Raw genomic sequence first — 20664 nt, forward strand, 5'->3', positions numbered from 1 at the left:
AGTATAGATGTAAATGTAAGGAAGTCGTTTCTGAAATTATTTGTATGGAGTGTAGCCATGTATGGAAGTGAAACATGGACGATAAATAGTTTAGACAAGAAGAGAATAGAAGCTTTCGAAATGTGGTGCTACAGAAGAATGCTGAAGATTAGATGGGTAGATCACATAACTAATGAGGAAGTACTGAACAGAATTGGGGAGAAGAGGAGTTTGTGGCACAACTTGACTAGAAGAAGGGATCGGTTGGTAGGACATGTTCTGAGGCATCAAGGGATCACCAATTTAGTACTGGAGGGCACTGTGGAGGGTAAAAATCAAAGAGGGAGACCAAGAGATGAATACACTAAGCAGATTCAGAAGGATGTAGGCTGCAGTAGGTACTGGGAGATGAAGAAGCTTGCACAGGATACAGTAGCATGGAGAGCTGCATCAAACCAGTCTCAGGACTGAAGACCACAACAACAACAACAACATCTGTGTACCAGACTGGTATTTGGCTGGTGGGATATGGTAAACCACATGTAGGCTGGCCATCTCACGTGGTACAAGAGGCAGATTCAAATCGGGTCATGGCTGCCTCCCCATATCCTGGAAGTGGAGCATCAACATGCCTGGCATCTATGCAGTGAGTTAACAGACTACGGTGCCCAGTCATATACGTTTTGTTTAATATATTGAGCAAATTAAAGTGTTGATTAAGACACCATAACATAAAATTCAAGCTATACTGCTTAATACTGATTTCTCTGTTAATGCTCATAAGGAAACAACATTCATCGATTACTTTATGGGAAACAAATATAGAAGGGCTGCTCACCATACTGGGGATAGAATGGCTAGTTAAAGTCTGTTACCCACTCAACTAAATATACTATGGAACATAGGAGCCATCAGATGGGACAACGAGTATCAGGTACTAGAAAACCTCAGTCAAAAATTATACAGTTTGTATCACATTGAAAAAGGTGGAGATTTTTAGCCAGAGGAGAAAAATTAGCAAAGACAGGATTAACAATCAGAGATTTGCCACACATATGCCTAAACATTTTGTTCTTTAGAATGTTTGGCCCTAAGAAGGCAGAATAATCAAAATAGCAAATGGCAGGAAAACAGTTACAAACATGACAAAACTGAACAACATAAAATTACATAAGTCAAACTATTATCTTAACACTTCTTGCATTCGGTTCACTGCAAACTAATATCCTTTATTCTCTGAAAAATTTATTTGCATTAACTCTGTAATTATTTACGTGCTTTAGCCTCTTCTCATTGTTTTTGCTGTACTAGTCTGAACTGTAACAGTTACTTAATTTTAGTCACATCTAACATCTCCAATTATTTTTCATTTTCCCCAGAATTCTCTGTTTCAAATTTTCTGGTAGTTTAAAGCTGTGTATTGGACTAGGGCTCGAACCTGGAGCCTTTGCCTTTCTTGGGTGATAGCTCTACTTTCTGAGCTACCAAGGCACAACTCATGGCCCAGCCTCACAGCTTTATTTCTGCCAGTATTGCTCTCCTACCTTCAAAAAAGTTTTCAAATCTATGTTGCAGGACTAGCACCAATCGAAGAGAGGAAATTAATGGAGAAATGGCTTAGCCACAGCCTAGGAATTATTTCCAAAATAAATTTTCACTCTGCAACAGTGTGTATGCTAATTTGAAATTTTTTACAATCTTCCCCTAGGCTGTGGTTAAATCATTTCTTCCAGAAGTTTGGGAGGAAGGAGGCAGATGCCGATGATAGTAAAGCTGTGAGAGCAGGTTGCGAGTTGGATTAGGTAGCTCAGGCAGTAGAGCAATTACCCATGAAAAGAAAAGGTTCCGAATACTAGTCCCAATACAGCACACAGCTTCAACCTTCCAGGAAGAAATAAACAAACTGAAAAAATTTTCAGAATAGGTATAAACAGTGTCAGGTACTATTATAAAAGGTCTCCATAGTTAAAGCTCCAGTTTCAAAACGTTGTAGAAAGAGAATCACTGCTCTGAATGACATCAAATTTGAACAGCAGATTATTGACGCAGGAGAGAGGGGAAGCTAACAAAAATTTGACCAATAGATGGGACTATAAGCATAAGAATATCTACAGTGACAGATGTGCAGTACACGGCTATTCATTCGTTTGCATCCGAGACAACGACATGACTGTCTCCAAAGCTCATTTACAATAACACTGACTGTGCGCCAGTAGCCATGCAGATGTTCTGGACACTCAAAGATATAAAAATGGGCAGTCTGATGTCTGCTGAGGGTTTGGTAAAGATGATTACAAAATCTGAAGAGACAGGTTCTGACAGAGGGAGGAAAGCAATTGAATCAATGTGTACCAAAGACATGGCCACAGCATTGCAGGAGGGGTCAAACAGTGATATGCAGAGATGAAGTGCATGAAGAATAGCCCGAACATTGGACATGCCTGCAGGCATGATGCACATAAAATCCTATGAAACATCCACCATTTCTATCCATAAAAAATCACTCATATTCACAAGTTGCTTCCTGCTGACCTGCCGAAAAGACAAACATTTGCTATGGAATTTCTTGCTCACATTAAGTGGACATGAATGGTCACAGAACATTATGTGGACAGATGAAGCCCATTTCCATCTCCAACTACATGTCAATACACAAAAATGTACAACATGAGGAATGGGAAATTCAGATTCACATCAAACGGTACCACTTCAGTCTGCAAATATGAGTGTGTTGTGTGGGTTGACAGCACGTTTATCACAGAGCCGTATTTTAACGAGGAGATGAATCCTGTGGCTCCTGTTACCTGTACCATCACTGGTACATGCTATGAAAGTCTTTCGTGCACCAACATAATCTCAACCACTCAACCAAATGGACAGGATCATTTTTAAGCAAGATGGCACTCCTCTGCACATTGAACAGCCAGTGAAGCACCTGCTGCAGAAGCATTTCAGAAATGCTAGAATTATCAGCCATCATTTCCCTATGGCCTGGCCACCTGATCACCTGATCTTAATCTATGCCATTACTAGCTGTGGGATTATCTGAAAGATGATGTATTCAGTGCTCCAGTTATGAATGTAGCTGAACTGAAGGTACACATTGTGCAACACACTCTGAAAGTGACCACAAGACACTCTGATTTGTTCTGGAACATGAGATTTCTCAGTTTCAGCTGGTGACAGGAAATAATGGACAACATACTGAACATATCTTGCACTAGTCTCATGACAATGAGAAACTAAAGTCATTTTGCTTTCTATGTGGTTTTCAGTCCCAGTCCCTGTTGACTGCCAAACTTGTGCAGTCATGCACATTCAACAATATGTATGGTATAATGTGCAACTCAAACCATAGCCGCTGTATTGTGATTCATTTGCCACTTGTGGTCGACCTCATTTGTGTTAAGATGTTTACAGCACCATCTATTGGTCAATTTTTTTTTTTTTTTTTTTTTTAACCCATGACATTTCCCTCCATGTCAATCATATGCTGTTCAAATTTGACATCATTCAGAGCAGTGGTTCTCTTCTACAGTGTTTTGAAAGTGGAACTTTAATTACAGACTATCTTTCTGGCTAAAAGCATGACTGGACTTTAACTACTAAATGAAATCAGTTGAAAAAATATAAAGTGTTTAAGATCAAACAAAATCTAAAGTGAAGGGACAGAACTGAAAATAGTGATGTGATACTTCAAAGAAAAAGTGAGGAACACAAAGAGGAGCTGTTTTAAACATAAATTAAAACAAAAAAACATGTATCTATGCAGATGTTGTGTGCAAGTGTAGTGCAAAGAAAGGTAAAGTACCAGAGAAAAGGAAACAGAGGATGGATCAAATCTGTTGCAGTAGTGATACCATGAAAGTAATTTATTCAATACCTGCCAAAAATTTGGTTGACAGCTGTTCTCCTTCCATTCCTGCCAAATGCTTCTTGAGTTTTCAGTCTGCAGACTTTCTTCTTGAAAGCCCATTTCAATAGCAAATTCTGTTGCTTGGTCTCCAACAAGTAAAGAGTGCCGAGTATTCTCAAGAACATGTCGAGCTACGGATATTGCCGGTTTGATTCGTCTGAGTGCTCCTACAGCTCCAATATTCATATCTGTACTGTTATGTAGAAAAGTTTATTATTTTCATTTCAATATGGACTTGTTTTTTGAACGTTATTGTTAGTCAGTAAGTTAGCCAGATAGTTCATCCATAGATCATTTACATATTCAAATTTGACAGAGAAACAATAAATAACTCATTAACAGCAAATTAATTGGTACATACTGGTTTACTATCACAGACAAATGTCTACATCTACATATCTTGTAACCCTGCTGGGTGTATTGACAGAAGATGTGAAACTATTGACAAGCATCATTACGTCAACGTCCAGTGAGGAGGCTGCCAGCAAGGAAAACATAGGGCTTGCCAACCTTAGGATGCACCAAAGGGCTCTTTCTGTATGCCGACAGTCATGGAAAAGAACTATCCAAACGTTTTCATGATTGTATGCATTCAAAGCTTTCAGTTTTCGTGAAAATCAAGCCTGTTGCAATGTTAAATACAGTGGTGGAGAATATTACAACAGAAACAAGTCAATTGAACAAAGACACTCACAATGTGGTTATTGGCGGCGGCAATGGCATAAACAAAAACGAAGCAAGACAGCCCTGCGATGTTTCCATAACATATTACCAAAACTATTTCAATTGAATATTGTCATCACAAACGTGCCAATGCGACACGATTTACCACTGTGGTTGTGCATAAACAGAGAGATTTGACACTACAATTCTGAGCTAAAGAAACTGTGTGATAAATTTAGCCATGTACATTTGATAGACTTAAGTAAGATGAGTCATGATGAACACACAAAACATGGATTCCACTTAAACAAGACAGGGAGGGCCAAGCTAGTTTCCCACATAAGCAAATTCTGTGAGAAAGACAGTGTGGAGAAAGTTCCAATTGCTCTGGACTTTTTTAGAATAAAGGACCATAATAATAGTTTTCAGGAATGTATTTCAGATATGACTGAGTCCTGTTCAAGCAAAGAAAAGCCAGGCTGTTAAATTAGTGATCAGTCATTGCAGGACAGTTCTAGAAAACCAGTGTCATAACAAGTGTAACTCAAACAATTTTGATTCATGCAAGATGGTAAATAAACAAGAAGGGATAATACCCTTATAGTTAATGCACTTAAATGTGCAATATCTCATAAACAAACTAGACATTCTACAAATATTCATAGAGGAACACTTGTCACATGTACTAGTAATGACAGAACATGGGCTAAAATGCAGTGAAATAATATATTATAGATTAGAAGGTTACATACTAGTAAACAGTTATTGTAGGCAAAACCATAAAGGTGGTGGTGTGGCAGTTTATGTTAATAAGGATATATAAGCTAAAAAAAATCCCTTTCTTGAACACCACACCAAAGAAGGATCAATTGAAATGATAGGTATTGTACTCCACAGTAATGATCTTAAGTTACCAAAGCATAAAGTGATTGGAGTATATAGGCCACGAAATGCTGATGTAATGCTGTTTACGGATAAACTTAGTAGTGTTGTTGGTCAGGCCGGTTCTAATGACCTTACTATATTAGGTGACTTTAATATAGATGCAAACTCAAATAGTATAGTAAACTTGAAACTCAGTGATGTACTGACCTCATACAATCTTGTAAATATAGAGAACTCTGACACCAGAGTGACGGACACATGTTCCACTAGAATAGATTATGCTATAATCAACAAAGATGTTATAGATAAGGTAAATTACAGTAACTTAGATTTTCTTTATTCTGACCACTTCTGTCAGGTGATAGAATACATAAATTCAGTTGTGCCTAAAATAACAAAAATTGTGCTAGAGAAACGAATGCTGAATCCCTCAAATATTAATGCCCTTAAAGACAAACTAGCGAATGAGAAATGGGATTCTGTGTACCAGGTACAAGAGTCTGATGAGAAATGGAATGAATTCTAGTCAACCCTACTGCATCATTATGAATATAGTTGTCCAGTCAGAGAAATCCAGAAGGTAGTTAAACACCGTCAAAAATGGAAGTAATCCTAGACTAAAACTCCCACCAAATCTGATTAGGTTCAGGCAGCAAGTAGATGATCTAAACCAGCTTTATAAAGCTACTAGTATGCAGGTTTTCAAGGAAAAATACAATAGGGCCAAGCAAACTTTTAAAACTGAAATTGTTAACCTAAGAAAGCAGATTAACAGCAAAACAATAGAACAGTCTGACAACATAAGCAAAGCATCTTGGAAGCTGATTGACAAATACCGAAAAGGTCCCAACAAGATGAACATGGAACCACTCATCATAAGACATGATGGTAATATTATTAAAAAAACCAGATACTATATGTAATATTTTTAATAACTACTTCATTTCTGGTGAACAATCAACCCATATTATAGATTCACACATAGAGACCCAATACCATCTCACCCAGTGTACCAAATTTGAATTTGTGGAAGTGAATGAGACAAATCTCTAAACCTCTTACTCACCTGATTAACTGCAGCATTAGGGAAAACATGTATCCAACGGTTCTAAAAATGAGTGTAGTGAAACCAGAGTATAAAAAGCAAAGTAAGGAAGATGTCTCCAACTATAGACCAATATCACTAATTCCCACTTTTAGTAAGACATTTGAAAGCATTATCCTTTCTCAGCTAAGTGCCTTTTTCACAAAACATAAACTGCTTGTAGATTCACAGCATGGCTTCAGAAAAGAGCTAAGTATGACCACAGCAGTTACACAGTTCAGGCACAAAGTTTACTGTCTGTTGGACCAGAAGGTGCAGACTGCAGGTACATTTTTGGACCCCACAAGAACATTTGATATGGTAAACCACAGAGTACTTCTTAAAAAGCTAAAATCTTATAGTATTGCGGATCAAGCCATTAATCTTCTAACCACATACCAGCTGAATCGTAAGCAAAACACTAAAATGTCATACAAACTAGATCATAAGATTATGAACTCCCAGTCCACCAGTGAACCTGTATTACAAGGTGTACCACAGGGCTCAATCCTTGGACCCTTTCTATTCCTTAATTTATATTAACGACATTGCACAACCCATTAACTCTCATGCTGTAAGCTATGCAGATGACACGTCACTCTTATTCTATGGGAGTGAATCTAATGAGCTAGAATCTCTTGCTACTAGTGGTGTAATAGAAGTAACAAAATACTTCTATGATCAGGGACTCACTCAAGGTGAATGTCACCAAACCTCAACTACCGACATTTAAAACAGGCAATTCTCACCCCAACAGTATGAATAGTGTGTGTAATATCTCTGCAACAGAAAATGGTAACTGTAAATTACTGGGTGTGTATGTTGATGAAAATTTGCAGTGTACATACCACATCAATTTCTTATGTGGAAAAGTCAGTAGTGCCATATATCCCCTCAGCCAGCTCACAAAGATAGTTCCTAGCCAAGCACTGAAATTAGTATCTTATGGAACACTTTACCCCTTTTTCAATTACAGAATTTAACTATGGGGCTGTGCAGCTGATGTATAAAAAGAATACTACTACTACAAAAAAGAGCAATTAGACATATACATGGGATGGGACACAGAGATTCATGTCATGAAGTGTTTGTGCAGCACAAATATCTGACAATATATTCTCTGTACATGTTCAAGTTGTATTTTTTACAAGTCAACCAACAGAACTTATCAAGGGCAGTGACGTATATGACCACAACACTAGAACAAAGTGTAACTATTTCCTTAACAGAACAACGTTAAAAATGACTGATAGAAGTCCATATATCAGTGGTTTGATTTGGTATAACAAGCTACCAAACACTAAGAATGTACACGGGAAATGTTTTTAAAACTAAATTAAAATCTTTTCTAATAGAAAAAGTTTATATTCTTTCAATGAATTTTAAGATAGTGATTGTAACATGAGGCATTAGCATATCAGTTGTCATGTGATAAATGTAAAAAATATACATAAGAAGCAACAGCTACAGAATATAGTGTATTTTATAAGTGTAAATATAACCACAGTATTAAGTCTGATGTTTGCAAAAGCCATCATTACGATGGCTCCACGCAAAGAAAATTTAAATAAATAGACTATTTCGAGGCTACCGATTACATGAGACTATCTAGCTGGCTGATTTAAGCCTTAGTAATTATCAGTTTATAGATTTGTGTTTCATGTTGCAGTGAAATTATGCACATGTAATAAATAACTGTTGCCACAAAAAAAGAGAGTCATAAAAAACATCCATATTCTGTGAACCAATGGGAAGTGCAAGGCAGAGAGTACTTTTCAATGTACCAGTTATTAGAGCTTCTTCCCGTTCCATTCATGTATGGGGTACAGGAAGAACTATAGCTTAAATTCCTCTGTGTGTACTGTAGCTGGTCTAATCTTGTCCTCATGATACTACTGGAGCAGTATATTGCAGATTGCAGCATATTCCTAAATTCATCACTTAAAGCTGGTTCTTAAAACTTTGTATGCAGGCTTTCTTGGGACAGTTTTCATCTATCTTCAAGTGTCTGCCAGTTCAGTTTCTTCAGCTTCTCCAAGACACTAGTACAGGTACATGGTGAAAGACATAATCAGGCACAACAACAACAACAACAACATAGTTATGTAAATCAGTCAGTGAAATGTGATCTAAACACACAGTAAGGATGGTACACACAACACCAAAGTTGCATACCCAGAGGTAAAGAGTATGGTAGAGAAAAAAGAAACGAATTAAAAGAAATTTTCAAAACAACAAGAGTAATTTCAATGCACGAGTGAATTACAGTCCAGCATTACAAGGCCATATGCCAAACATAAACAGAAACAGAAACAGTCAGCCGCAGCAGTGGCTGACATGGTAACGCTGTACCGCAACCAATCTTTGGGCAGCAAAATAATGGCACAGCAGCTTTTACTAATAACAACATGAGCACTCACGAAGGAATGTCGCGAGCAGCCAATGACACAAATTGGCGAAATACCCACACCATGCAACTAACTGAAATTACTCCAAGTAATGAATTAAGTCACACTACGCCATCGGAAAACCCCAAACGGTCGTAGTTAAGCCCCAGGCTATTGACCTCTCAGGGAGTGGGGGAAAAGCAAAACTACAAACATGTTTCATAAGATCTGACAAGCAAGGTGACCTCAAGGATGATCTGTATTAGCACAAGTTAGATACAATGAATAATATCCAGGAAGAACAAGTACAAGCAATCTTTAGGGTGAAAATATTTAACACTAACACACAGTAAATTTTAGATACAGGTTCAACTACCAGCCTAATGTCAAATGCAAATTGATGAAGTGGGGCAAATTTCTAACATTCTCTATCCTAAATTACAAAGTGCAAACTGCTACAGGCAGTAAGACTAAATTCGTAAAACATCAGGCACTTACTCCATTAAAAATTGAACATTTTATGGGGAAGTGCAATTTTCTTATAATTGACAAACTTATAGTTAGTTGTCTTATTGGCATGGACACATTTAGAACATACAAAACACAGATTGACATAGGTAATGGTAAATGCCACTTTTATGTAAAGGATCAGATTTTTTCTATTTATTCATTCAAAACATGTGATAAAAGTACAAAAACAAACCACAGTCAAATGTAATATTGCTTTCCAACTGTATATTTCACAAACAAATTTGACTGAACAAGAAGGAAACACTGATGTTAGTTACGAAATTGCAGAGCAGAAATTAAGTGAATCACAGATACTAATTGATATGCAATGACAAGAACTTTCTGACTTGTTATTTAAGTATGCAAATGTTTTCAGTAAGGAGCCAGGAGTAATCAATGACTATGAATATAAATTTGAAGTTTATCCACATAAAACATTTTGTGTAATGTCATATCCTATTCCATGGACAAAACAAGAAGCAGTAAGCGAATAGATCAATCGTATGATTAAACGGGGAATTATACAACCTTCATTTTCACCCTACTGTAGTCCTATATTACCAGTAAGTAAACCAGACAGATCTGTAAGATTAGTTCTTGATGCTAGAAGTATCAATAGGATTTTCGTACCAGTACGCATATGACCAGACAACTCGGACGAACAGCTTTTAAAGTTTCACAATACCAAATGCTTCAGTATACTTGACCTCAATAGGTCCTACTGGCAAATAAAGCTCCACGATGAAACTCAAAAATGTACAGCATTTGTTTGTGGTGGCAGAAGTTACGAATTCCGTATTCTACCTTTTGGACTGAACATTAGCACAGGCGTGTTTCTACCTGCACTGGACAATGTCTTAGGACCAGAATTGCTTAGTAAAGTCACTGTTTATGTAGATGACATGTTAATAACCACATCCACTTGGTTAGAACATATCAGGCTGATTGAATAAGCACTTCAATGATTTTCAGAATATGGAGTAACAGCCAATTTTAAAAAAGTCTAGTTTTGGTAAGGAACAAGTCAAACTTTTAGGACATGGGTCAGAACAAGGTGTATTACCTGATCTGAAAAAAAACTTGATGCCATATGCAATTTTCCAGCTGCAAGGAATAAAAAACAACTAAAAGCTTATTTAGGACTAGCATCCTTTTTTCGTAAATTCATACCACAGCAATTGATGAAGAGTGTTGCATTACTGAACTTGCTATAGGTCTTTGTTATGGGATGATAAGTGTCAGGAGGACTTTAATAACATTAAGCAGACATTACTCAATGCAAACATTCTTATCCAACCGGACATGTCCAAGGATTTTTGTCTATGCACAGATGCCTCATCTCAGGGGCTAGGGACATGCTTGTTCCAGATGCGAGAAGAAGAAGAAGTACCCAAGGTCATCAATTTTTCTAGTCGAACATTATCAGAATCAGAAAGATCTTACTTTGTGTCAGATTTGGAAAGTTTAGCTGTAATATGGGCATTTAAAAAGATTGAATTTTTTCGTGGTGTAAGAATACCAAAGTTTACTGTGACCATCAGTCCCTGTCATTTCTTTTAAAGTGTAAGCTATTGCACCATAGATTAGCTAGGTGGTGTCTATATTTACAAGAATTCAGTTTTGAGATCATTTATATTAAAGAAAGTCAAAATGTTACTGCAGATGCTTTGTTTAGGTTACCACAAGGTTTAGATGTATTTAGTGAATTAACAGCGCAAGATGCAGGAATCAAATCATTATTAATGCAAGGTACAACGCGCCAGTCAGATTACCATGTTTTCTAAGCAAATGAAAATTATATAACAGCAAGATCGCAGATGAAGTAAAGCCATGCAAAACCTTCAGAAAGATGAAGGTGCAAAGGTAAGTAAATAGTATCAGGAGTACAAGGGAATTCCCCCCCCCCCCCCCCATAGGAAACACACACACACACACACACACACACACACACACACACACACACACACACGAAGTATGGGGGCATTATGGAGTAGCCAAATGTACTGAAAAAATTGCATCACTTTGTTATTTTCCAAATTTGAGAAGGCAAGTCCTACATGTATTAATAAAATGTGCAATAAGTCAAAAATCAAAACAGTCCAATGTGTCAAAATATACTGAGCTACACCAAATACTCACAAAAAACCCTCTAGATGTAGTATCCCTGGAGACAGCTGGTCCATATCCAAGAAGTAAAGGAGGTGTAAGATACATACTGGCACTATACAATATTTTCTCTAAACATATCAAAATGTATGCCATTAAAAATGCAACAGCCAAAAATATCAGAAAAAGAATTGAGGAAGACTATTTGAGAAGAATTGGTACTACTAACTGATAATGCTTCATATTTCGTTGGGCAAAAGTGGAAACAATTTATGACCTCACAGGGCATAAAACATGTATTAGTAAGCTTTTTCCACTTGGAAGTAAGCCCAGTAGAATGAGTCTTCAAAGAATTTAACCGGCCTATTAGGACACACACCCCTCACAAACACACCAGATGGGTAGAATACATAACTCCTTTCATGTAAGTTGTCAATAACCTTCCACATTTTTCAACAGGTTCCACACCTAACAAACTGATGTTCCGGACAAAACAAACAAATGAGTGGGAGTCACCCATACCAAAGATACCCACAACAGAAATGACACTATAAGACAAAATCAAACAAGCTATGATTACACTCGAAAACAGGGCCGAGAATAGAAAGAAAATTTATAAGAAACGGAAATGTGTTACACAATTTGTTGAGTCCTCTTATGGACGCAACCTAACTCGAGAAAAATTGGTAAACTTAATAAGAAGTGGCAATTACTCTATTCAGGACCATATATAGTTTCTAAAATACATTACCCTGGAATGTACAGATCTGTCTATGAGAAAACAGGGAGAGACAAGGTCTCCACCTTCACAAAGATATAAAAGCTTTTATAGAATGATGAAGCAAGGTAGCATTTTCCTTTCTATCACAAGATAATTGTACATAATGTACATAACACCAAGTGTAATTTTTTTTCTGGGGTGTATTTTAGGATAAAGTAATGCATTTAAGTATACGTAATTTTTTTGATTTGTACACATAAGCGTAAAATCAACAGGAATGAGAAGTAACACACCACTTCACACCAAGCGAAAGTATAAGCAGAATTAGCTTATGGCTACACTGTGCGTGCTCAACAATACACGCTGACATCAGTAGTAGGAGAGGAGGCACTGATCTGTGTGTATGCGCGACAGACTGGCAGAAGACGCAACCCAACAGGAATGCGGTATGTACAAGTACCTAACTTAAATAAAAGTAAACGGAAATACTGAGCAATTACATCTACTGTGTAAGAACTAACACACACACACACACACACACACACACACACACACACACACACACACACACACAAGCAGTATTACGTAACCCACTTCCAAACCATAACCAAAAAGTTTTTTTACCGCTTTCAACACTACCGCCGCTATAACACCCACCATTTCTAGTTCACAATCAGATGTCTGCTTGTGTCTGTATATGTGTGGATGGATATGTGCGTGTGTGCGAGTGTATACCTGTCCTTTTTTCCCCCTAAGGTAAGTCTTTCCGCTCCCGGGATTGGAATGACTCCTTACCCTCTCCCTTAAAACCCACATCCTTTCGTCTTTCCCTCTCCTTCCCCTCTTTCCTGATGAGGCAACAGTTTGTTGCGAAAGCTTGAATTTTGTGTGTGTTTTTGTGTTTGTTTGTGTGTCTATCGACCCGCCAGCGTTTTCGTTCGGTAAGTCACATCATCTTTGTTTTTACATATATTTTTCCCACGTGGAATGTTTCCCTCAAGATGATGTGACTTACCGAACGAAAGCGCTAGCAGGTCGATAGACACACAAACAAACACAAACACACACACAAAATTCAAGCTTTTGCAACAAACTGTTGCCTCATCAGGAAAGAGGGAAGGAGAGGGAAAGACGAAAGGATGTGGGTTTTAGGGGAGAGGATAAGGAGTCATTCCAATCCCGGGAGTGGAAAGACTTACCTTAGGGGGAAAAAAGGACGGGTATACACTCGCGCACACACACACACACACACACACACACACACACACACACACACACACACACACACACACATATCCATCCACACATATACAGGCACAAGCATATTATATATATGCCCGAGGGAGGACTCGAACCTCCAAAGGGAGGAGCCACACGGACCATGACAAGGCGCCTCAGACCACGCGGCTACCCCTCGCAGCTACTATGCTATATAAAACATATTTACAAGTAACAGGAAGCAAAATGAAGAAATATGCGAGACATGTAAGCTAAGAAGAAATGATAAAATACTGTAGGAAATGTCAAATAATTCTCTTCTCAGGGTAAATGATCATAAAGGGTAACAGAATAAACAAATGTCTATGAATTTAAACAAAGTACAGAAATATCTGCAGATGAATGTAATGACCAAATGTATCAGTGGCAACCGAGCTACACGATGCAATTGTTTTTAAGTTAGTTTTAAGTTTTTTTTATTTCAGCAATCAGTGCATTATCATGGTGCAGAAGAAAAGAATTACATCAAGAGTAGCAGATACTAGATGAAGAAATGGGCTGTGCCTCGAGTAAACAATTTAGTTATAAGGATATTTATACAAAGGTCATAAGGCAAATGAAAAATGAAAATTTGTCACAGTATAGCTCCATAACATTTACCAGTACCTATTCGCTGTGAAGTACACATAAACATTTAAGCATGTGATTTTACAAAAACCAATCAATTTTTATCATGTCACATGAAAGCATAAATAATGACATTTCCATGTATTCAAGAAAGATAAGTCTAAAATGGTTGAAACTCCTTCATAATTAACACTAAGCTACACATGAATTGAAAAACAGCATTAGCGCATGAAGAAACATGAAACTACATGAATGATTAGTCAGTACACATCATTTCCATGAAATAAGGGGTCCTTGGCAACTAGTCCACGATTGTATGAGTAGCATTTCCTCATAAATCCTTGAACCAGTAGATGAGTATTTCCTTTCTTCCCTCCCAAACAAAGGAGGCTGTGCCAAGCACATCAATGCATAATGTTTTAGTCCTATTTTGAGTGTTTTTCTCCTTCTTCTACCACAGAAGTAATGAGCTCCCATAAGTGATAAAAGCATATCTATAAAATGAAGTATAAATGTATCATATGCAAGTATTGTACCATAATAATGTGTTATGTAATTAATTTGTGTATGTGTTGTGAATGAAGATAAGTTAAAACTAACAAACAAACTGTAGTAACAGAAACCAGTTAATGAAAAATTTATGATGCTATAAAAAATAAGAAATTTATGTTTGTAGTATAAGTGATGGATGGAATGTCAGCCAGAGGTATAAGCTATCATGTTATATATTGTTATAACTCAATACTTGGATGAATTTTCATTGAAAACCAAACTCTGTGTAAATGAGTGAACTTTAAAGGCAAGCAATTTATACAATGTTTTGGAGGTAGGTAGGTAGGAGATGGTGGTAAGGGTGCCTGACAGCAAGGTCTTTAGTGCCTGTGCAAAAACAGATTGAGACAAGTGTCAAGTCACTCTGCAACACACTAAAACCTCCAGTCTAAAAGTTTAGGCTCGAGACCAGACACATCACCAAACTTTAAAACCCTAATTACACTCGTCTCATCATCAGCTAAAATAGAGGGCAGATCCCCACCAAGTTTTGCTGCTGCCATTGCATTGCAGTATAGAATGTACTCTGTTAAAATGTGGCAAATAGATATGTGCACACCACAAGCGTCATAAAACTTTAAAACCCTAATTACACTCGTCTCATCATCAGCTAAAATAGAGGGCAGATCCCCACCAAGTTTTGCTGCTGCCATTGCATTGCAGTATAGAATGTACTCTGTTAAAATGTGGCAAATAGATATGTGCACACCACAAGCATCATAAAAGAGGGGATCCTCCAGCCGTAATAGAAAGCTATTTGTGAGAGGACAGTGCCCAATTCTAAGACAAGTGAGTGCATCTCGCCTGAGCAACAAGCAGGAGGAATGCCATGGCTGGGTAGTTGACTTCACCAACTGCAGCTTATTGGCCGTGACTGCCAGCCATTCCTCCTCCCACAACTGCATGCACTTCCTGCGTAGGATAGAAATGACAAACTGCAAGGGAATAGGACACTGTGCCATGCCCTGCCCTATGCACGCCTCCTTGGCAGCCCGATCAGTCTGTTCATTGCTCCATATCCCTACATTACTGGACACCCAGCAGAACGACACCTGCCTGCCCTGCAGGTGGAGCAAGTACAGTTGATCAAATATGAGCCTGACCAGCTCCTCAGCTGAGTACAGCTACTGCAGTGATTGTAAGGCACTAAGGGAATTGGAGCAGTTGAGAAAACATTTGCCCAGAAGACGACACATCTGCTCCAGTGACTTCAGGATCGCGTGGAGCTCCACTGCAATAACTATATACTAGGCAGGAAGGCGAATCCTGGTGACACAGTCTGGGAACACCACAGAGCAGCTAAGGGAATTCCCTTGTTTGGAGCCATCAGTGTAAACAACAGTGAAACTGTGATACATATCTAAAACGTTAAAAAACCGAGATTGGTATGTAAAATCTAGTGTACTATCCTTCTTAAAATTAGTCAACTCTAAAATAATTCTGGGTCTCTGGAGGAGCCAGGGTGAAAATCTGCTCCAACCTTGACGTAAAACATAAAGACCGGCCATGTCCATCTCTAAAAGGCAATCCTGTGCATGAATCCCATAGGGCCTCACTGCATGTTGCCAGGTATGAAAAAGCCGTGCCAGTGGAAACCGAGCAATGGTTTGGTATGTAGGTTTGTGTTATGTGGACAGTGTTTTATATATCTGGTGCACTGTAAGAAGCCGTTGCCTGATGTGAAGTGGCAGTTCACCAGCCTCTGCACAGAGGCTTGGTATAGGGCTTGTTCTGAATGTCCCAATGGCCAATCAAATGCCTTCATGATACACCGTGTCCAACATTTTCAAATAAGATCATCTCACAGATCCATACACCGTGCACCCATAATCGAGCAGAGATCACACAAATATGCTATACAACTGAAGCAGACAAGTCCTGTCTGCTCCCCATGTAGTGTGACTAAGATTATTTTAAAATACTTTCAACCTTAGACCATTTCTTCAGGTCCTTAAGATGCGGCAACCATGTAAGTTTGCTGTCAAATATAAGGCCCAGAAACCTTACTATGTCTGTAAAATTAAGAACAGCGTCCCTCATCCTCAACTTGCGAAAGTTTAAAATGGAATGAGAACAGTTAAAAAGAATACACACAGACGTCTCAGTTGAAAACTAAAAACCATCCTTCTGCGCCCATTCATCCAAATGTCAGAGAGTGAGCTGCAACTGACATGTTGTCATGGCATGGCTGGAAGAGGAGAAAAACACACAGAAGTCATCCACAAACAAAGAACACTGGACAGGACTTTGCACTGCTGATGTTATACCATTAACAGCTATGGCAAAGACAGTCACACTTAAAACACTACCTCGAAGGGCACTGTTCTCTTGTTCAAAGGGATCAGACAGGACATCACTGACTCGGTGTCAAAAATGCTGTGGCGATAGAAAGGACGGAATAAAAATTGGAAGACAACCACGAAAACCCCAGTCATGAAGCTGCTCGAGGATAAGATGCCTTCAAGTAGTATTGTAGGCCTTCTCAATGTCAAAAAATATACTTGAAAGGTGATGCCGGTGCAGGAAAGACTGTTATATAGCCACCTCCAAGAGGGCCAGGTTATCAAAGGTGGAGCGATACCTCCTGAACCCACACTGAAAGTGACTAAGGAGTTGCCTGGATTCTGACATCCACACCAGGTAGTGGTTGACCATCTGCTCCAAGGACTTTCCCAGGCAGCTAATGAGGGCAACACTACGATAAGTACTCAGGTGCGTATGGTCCTTCCCAGGTTTTAAAAGAGGAATCAAAATGGCCTCATGCCATGAGTCGGGATAGTGACCTGATGCCCAAACAGCATTCAAAAGTGCAAGGAGTGTACCTTTGTTTCGGTTGGTGACGTGCCACAGCATACTATAATGGATTCCATTGTGACCATGGGATGTGTCACGAGCCGCAGACAATGCAGAATCCAGCTCCCACATGGAGAATGGGCAGTTGTAATCTTCATCAGAGGCAAACTGGAAATCCAAACTGCCCCCTCCCATCAACCGCCATATGGTGCTGGAAAGCTGGATCCTGACTGGGGGTTGCAATAACTGTGGCAAAATAGGCTGCCATCGTCTGGGCAATGCCTCGCGGATTCGTTTGGAGAGTTCCATTCCCCATTACAGCAGCCATGGGGCACCTCGCACCTCTCCCAGAAATTTGCCTGATGGTCTCCCATACAACAGAACTCTTTGTGGAATGAGTAGTGGTGTTCAAGAACTGTTGTCACAACCCTTTCTTGCTCTCTTGAATAATCCGGCAACACTTTGCCCTTGCCACCGAAAAGCCTGCAAGATTCTCCGCAGTTGGCAGACACTTGAACCTATGCAGAGCCGCATGCCTAGTCCTGATTGCAGAGTGGCATTTGTCACACCACCAAGGAACAAGGTGCCTCTTCTGTTGTCCCGTGGACTGTAGAAAGGGTGCTGCAGCAGCATGGTGGATCATTTTGGTAATATGATCCACCCATTCCTCAACATCGGCACAATCTTCAAACTGGGCTACCTTCCCATAAAGTGTCCAATCTGCGCTATGGAGCACCCATCACAGCGGCTTCCTGTCGGGTTCCACCCATCTGGCAAGTGGATCCAGATGGGGAAGTGATCACTGCCATGCAAGCCAATGACCACTTCCCATTGGGCCATGCGAGCAAGGGCTGGAGAGCAAAGCGAGAGACTGATGGCAGAGAATGACCCAGTTGCAGTGCTAAAGTGCGTGCTCTGTCCCATATTTAGCAGATATGCAGACAATGACATGAGAAGCCTCTCAACTGTTCTCCCCCACGGCAGGTAGTTCCAGAGCCCCAGAGTACATTGTGTGCATTAAAATCACCACAGAGGATGAAAGGGTGGGACAGCTGTGTAAGTAGGTCATTGAGAGCCTCCTCATCGAGCGTATCATGTGGTGGCAAGTAAAGGCTACATATTGTCAATGGAAGATGCAAGTGCAATGATATGGCAACTGCTAATAAATTCGTTGTAAAGGAGAGAGGGAGGAGTAGTAGTCTGTGTTGATGAAAATACCGACTCCTCCTCTAGCTCTCTCTCCACTCTGTCGTCTTCCTTGTGGTGGACATAGCTCCAAAGCTCAGAGGTATGTGATTGATGGAAAAAGAGTCTCCTGGAAACACATCCACAGACACAGTGGTCTACCCTGAGATAGTAGACAAAGTTGCTCCACATGTGTCCTGAAGCCCTGCAATTTCCATTGAAGTATGGGAACCATCTATCGTGGGCGTAGCACCTTCATCCTGTCTCTCCGCCAGGGTCGGGAGATTGGAGCAGGTGGAGGGGCTGTCGTGGGTCGAGATGATTGCCCCACACATCCCTCATACTCCATCAGCTCTGAGGAAGAGTCAGGTGAAACATCATGTAGAATCAGATTGACATGGTCGGATGGTTTACCACTTGACTTTACCTGCTTTTGCTGCTTTACAGTAGCTTTTCACAGTTTTAGGGACTTTGCTTGAGCCGGAAGAGGAGTGGTAATGGCCTTGCTGGGCTTCTGAACAGGCTCAGGCGGTGCCTGGGGCTCGCTCAAGTTGGCCACTGTATCTTTGTCTGCTGTTGTAATGGGTGGTGGGGAGGGGGGGCTACAGGCTACAGGCGTTGGAACACTTGCTGCCTTGCGGATGCACTGACATGTGCAGGTGTTTGTGCCAACACTCGCCACCTCCACTTGCATAGAGGCATCAGATTTCAGAGTAGGCTCCTGAATAATGGATGCAAAAGACATAGCAAACGTGGGAGGCTGCATGGACTTGCAAATATTTTTGGCCCCACCATATGGTATACGCTTAGTCGTTTTTATTTCCTGTAGTTTGCATTCCTCAAGAAAGATTCTGCAGGCCCTACTCCAAACTGGGAATTTTCAAGAGCAATTGATACATTTAGCTGGAGATGAGCAACCAACTCCTTCACGAGCGGCCTTACCACAGTTTCCACATGTTGCTTTTCCTTTACACCCCGAGGGTTGTATGGCCAAAACCCTAGCATTTGAAACAGCGCATTGGGTTTGGGACATACGGCCATACATTTAGGCGAAGAATGCCTGCCTTGAGATCCTCTGTGAGTTTGGGGGTGTTGAAGGTCAGATTTCACCAGATTTCCATCTACCCTTTTCATAACATCCTGAACATCCACAATTCCTCCAGAGCCCATTCACTCTTCAGTTCTTCAAGTGGTAGATCGATGAGGTCCCTACATGATACAACACCTTTGCTGAAGTTCAAAGTGCTGTGGAGCTCTGTATCAATGGCATATTCACCCAGGCACTTGGAACTCTGTAGGTTAACAGCTTGTTGGGAACTGGATATTTCAACCAACAACATCCCATTTCGCAACCGGTTTACAGAATTTAAAGTCCCAGAAATTCCTTCTAAGCCCTTCTGGATATAAAAACGCGAGGCCTTCTTGAAACTACCTTCTTTCCTTTTTAGTAACAAAAACACATTCTGATTACCATCCTGTGCTCTGTTACTCTTTACTGCTGTGTGCTGCCTTACTCTCGCGTATGGAGGGCTGGCTACCCAAGCCCTCTTATTATTTGAGGTGTTAGTACCTTCCAGTGGCCCACCTATTCCACTGGGAAGAGGAAAGGAGGGTTTCGAAGGATCCATTTCAGTCTCACGAGCAGCTAGGGAAATAAGGGTCCACTTAGACAGAGCCCCGAGTGCCTAGGTAAGCCTTATACAACTGAGGTATGACAGGTTCCCCAGAGGTCACCTGTTAATGACTGTTCCACCTCAACAGCCATGCATCTCATCAGCGTGCAGCACACCTTGAGATTGAGGGATTTTTTTACAGAGGTTTATTCCACCCTCGCAATTCAGGAGGTCAAACCAAGATCCCTGTTCCCTGAGACACACAACGTTCCACCACCGCACCGCACAGTGGTTGCTGAAGCATGCCCAGAGCTTACGGTGAAGGGGGACTGGAAGCACTAACCAGTCCCCACGAACCCAGGGTCGCCAAGCCCATACCCAGAAAATGAATGCGAGATGCTTATGATAGTTTCCACAATCAAACT

The 20664-nt window shown here is 40.0% G+C and overlaps 1 protein-coding gene across 1 annotated transcript in view; it reads right to left on the reverse strand.

Annotated features, from left to right (window-relative positions):
* LOC126198657 (N(4)-(Beta-N-acetylglucosaminyl)-L-asparaginase-like) overlaps positions 1 to 20664 on the reverse strand; it is a 133356-nt gene that overhangs the window by 70138 nt on the left and 42554 nt on the right. Inside the window, exon 3 of the mRNA XM_049935131.1 lies at positions 3863 to 4088. Within this exon, the coding sequence (XP_049791088.1) occupies positions 3863 to 4088 (226 nt within the window). The remainder of the gene's footprint in view (positions 1 to 3862; positions 4089 to 20664) is intronic.

Source organism: Schistocerca nitens, chromosome 8 (assembly GCF_023898315.1).
Source record: "Schistocerca nitens isolate TAMUIC-IGC-003100 chromosome 8, iqSchNite1.1, whole genome shotgun sequence".
NCBI lineage: Eukaryota > Metazoa > Arthropoda > Insecta > Orthoptera > Acrididae > Schistocerca > Schistocerca nitens.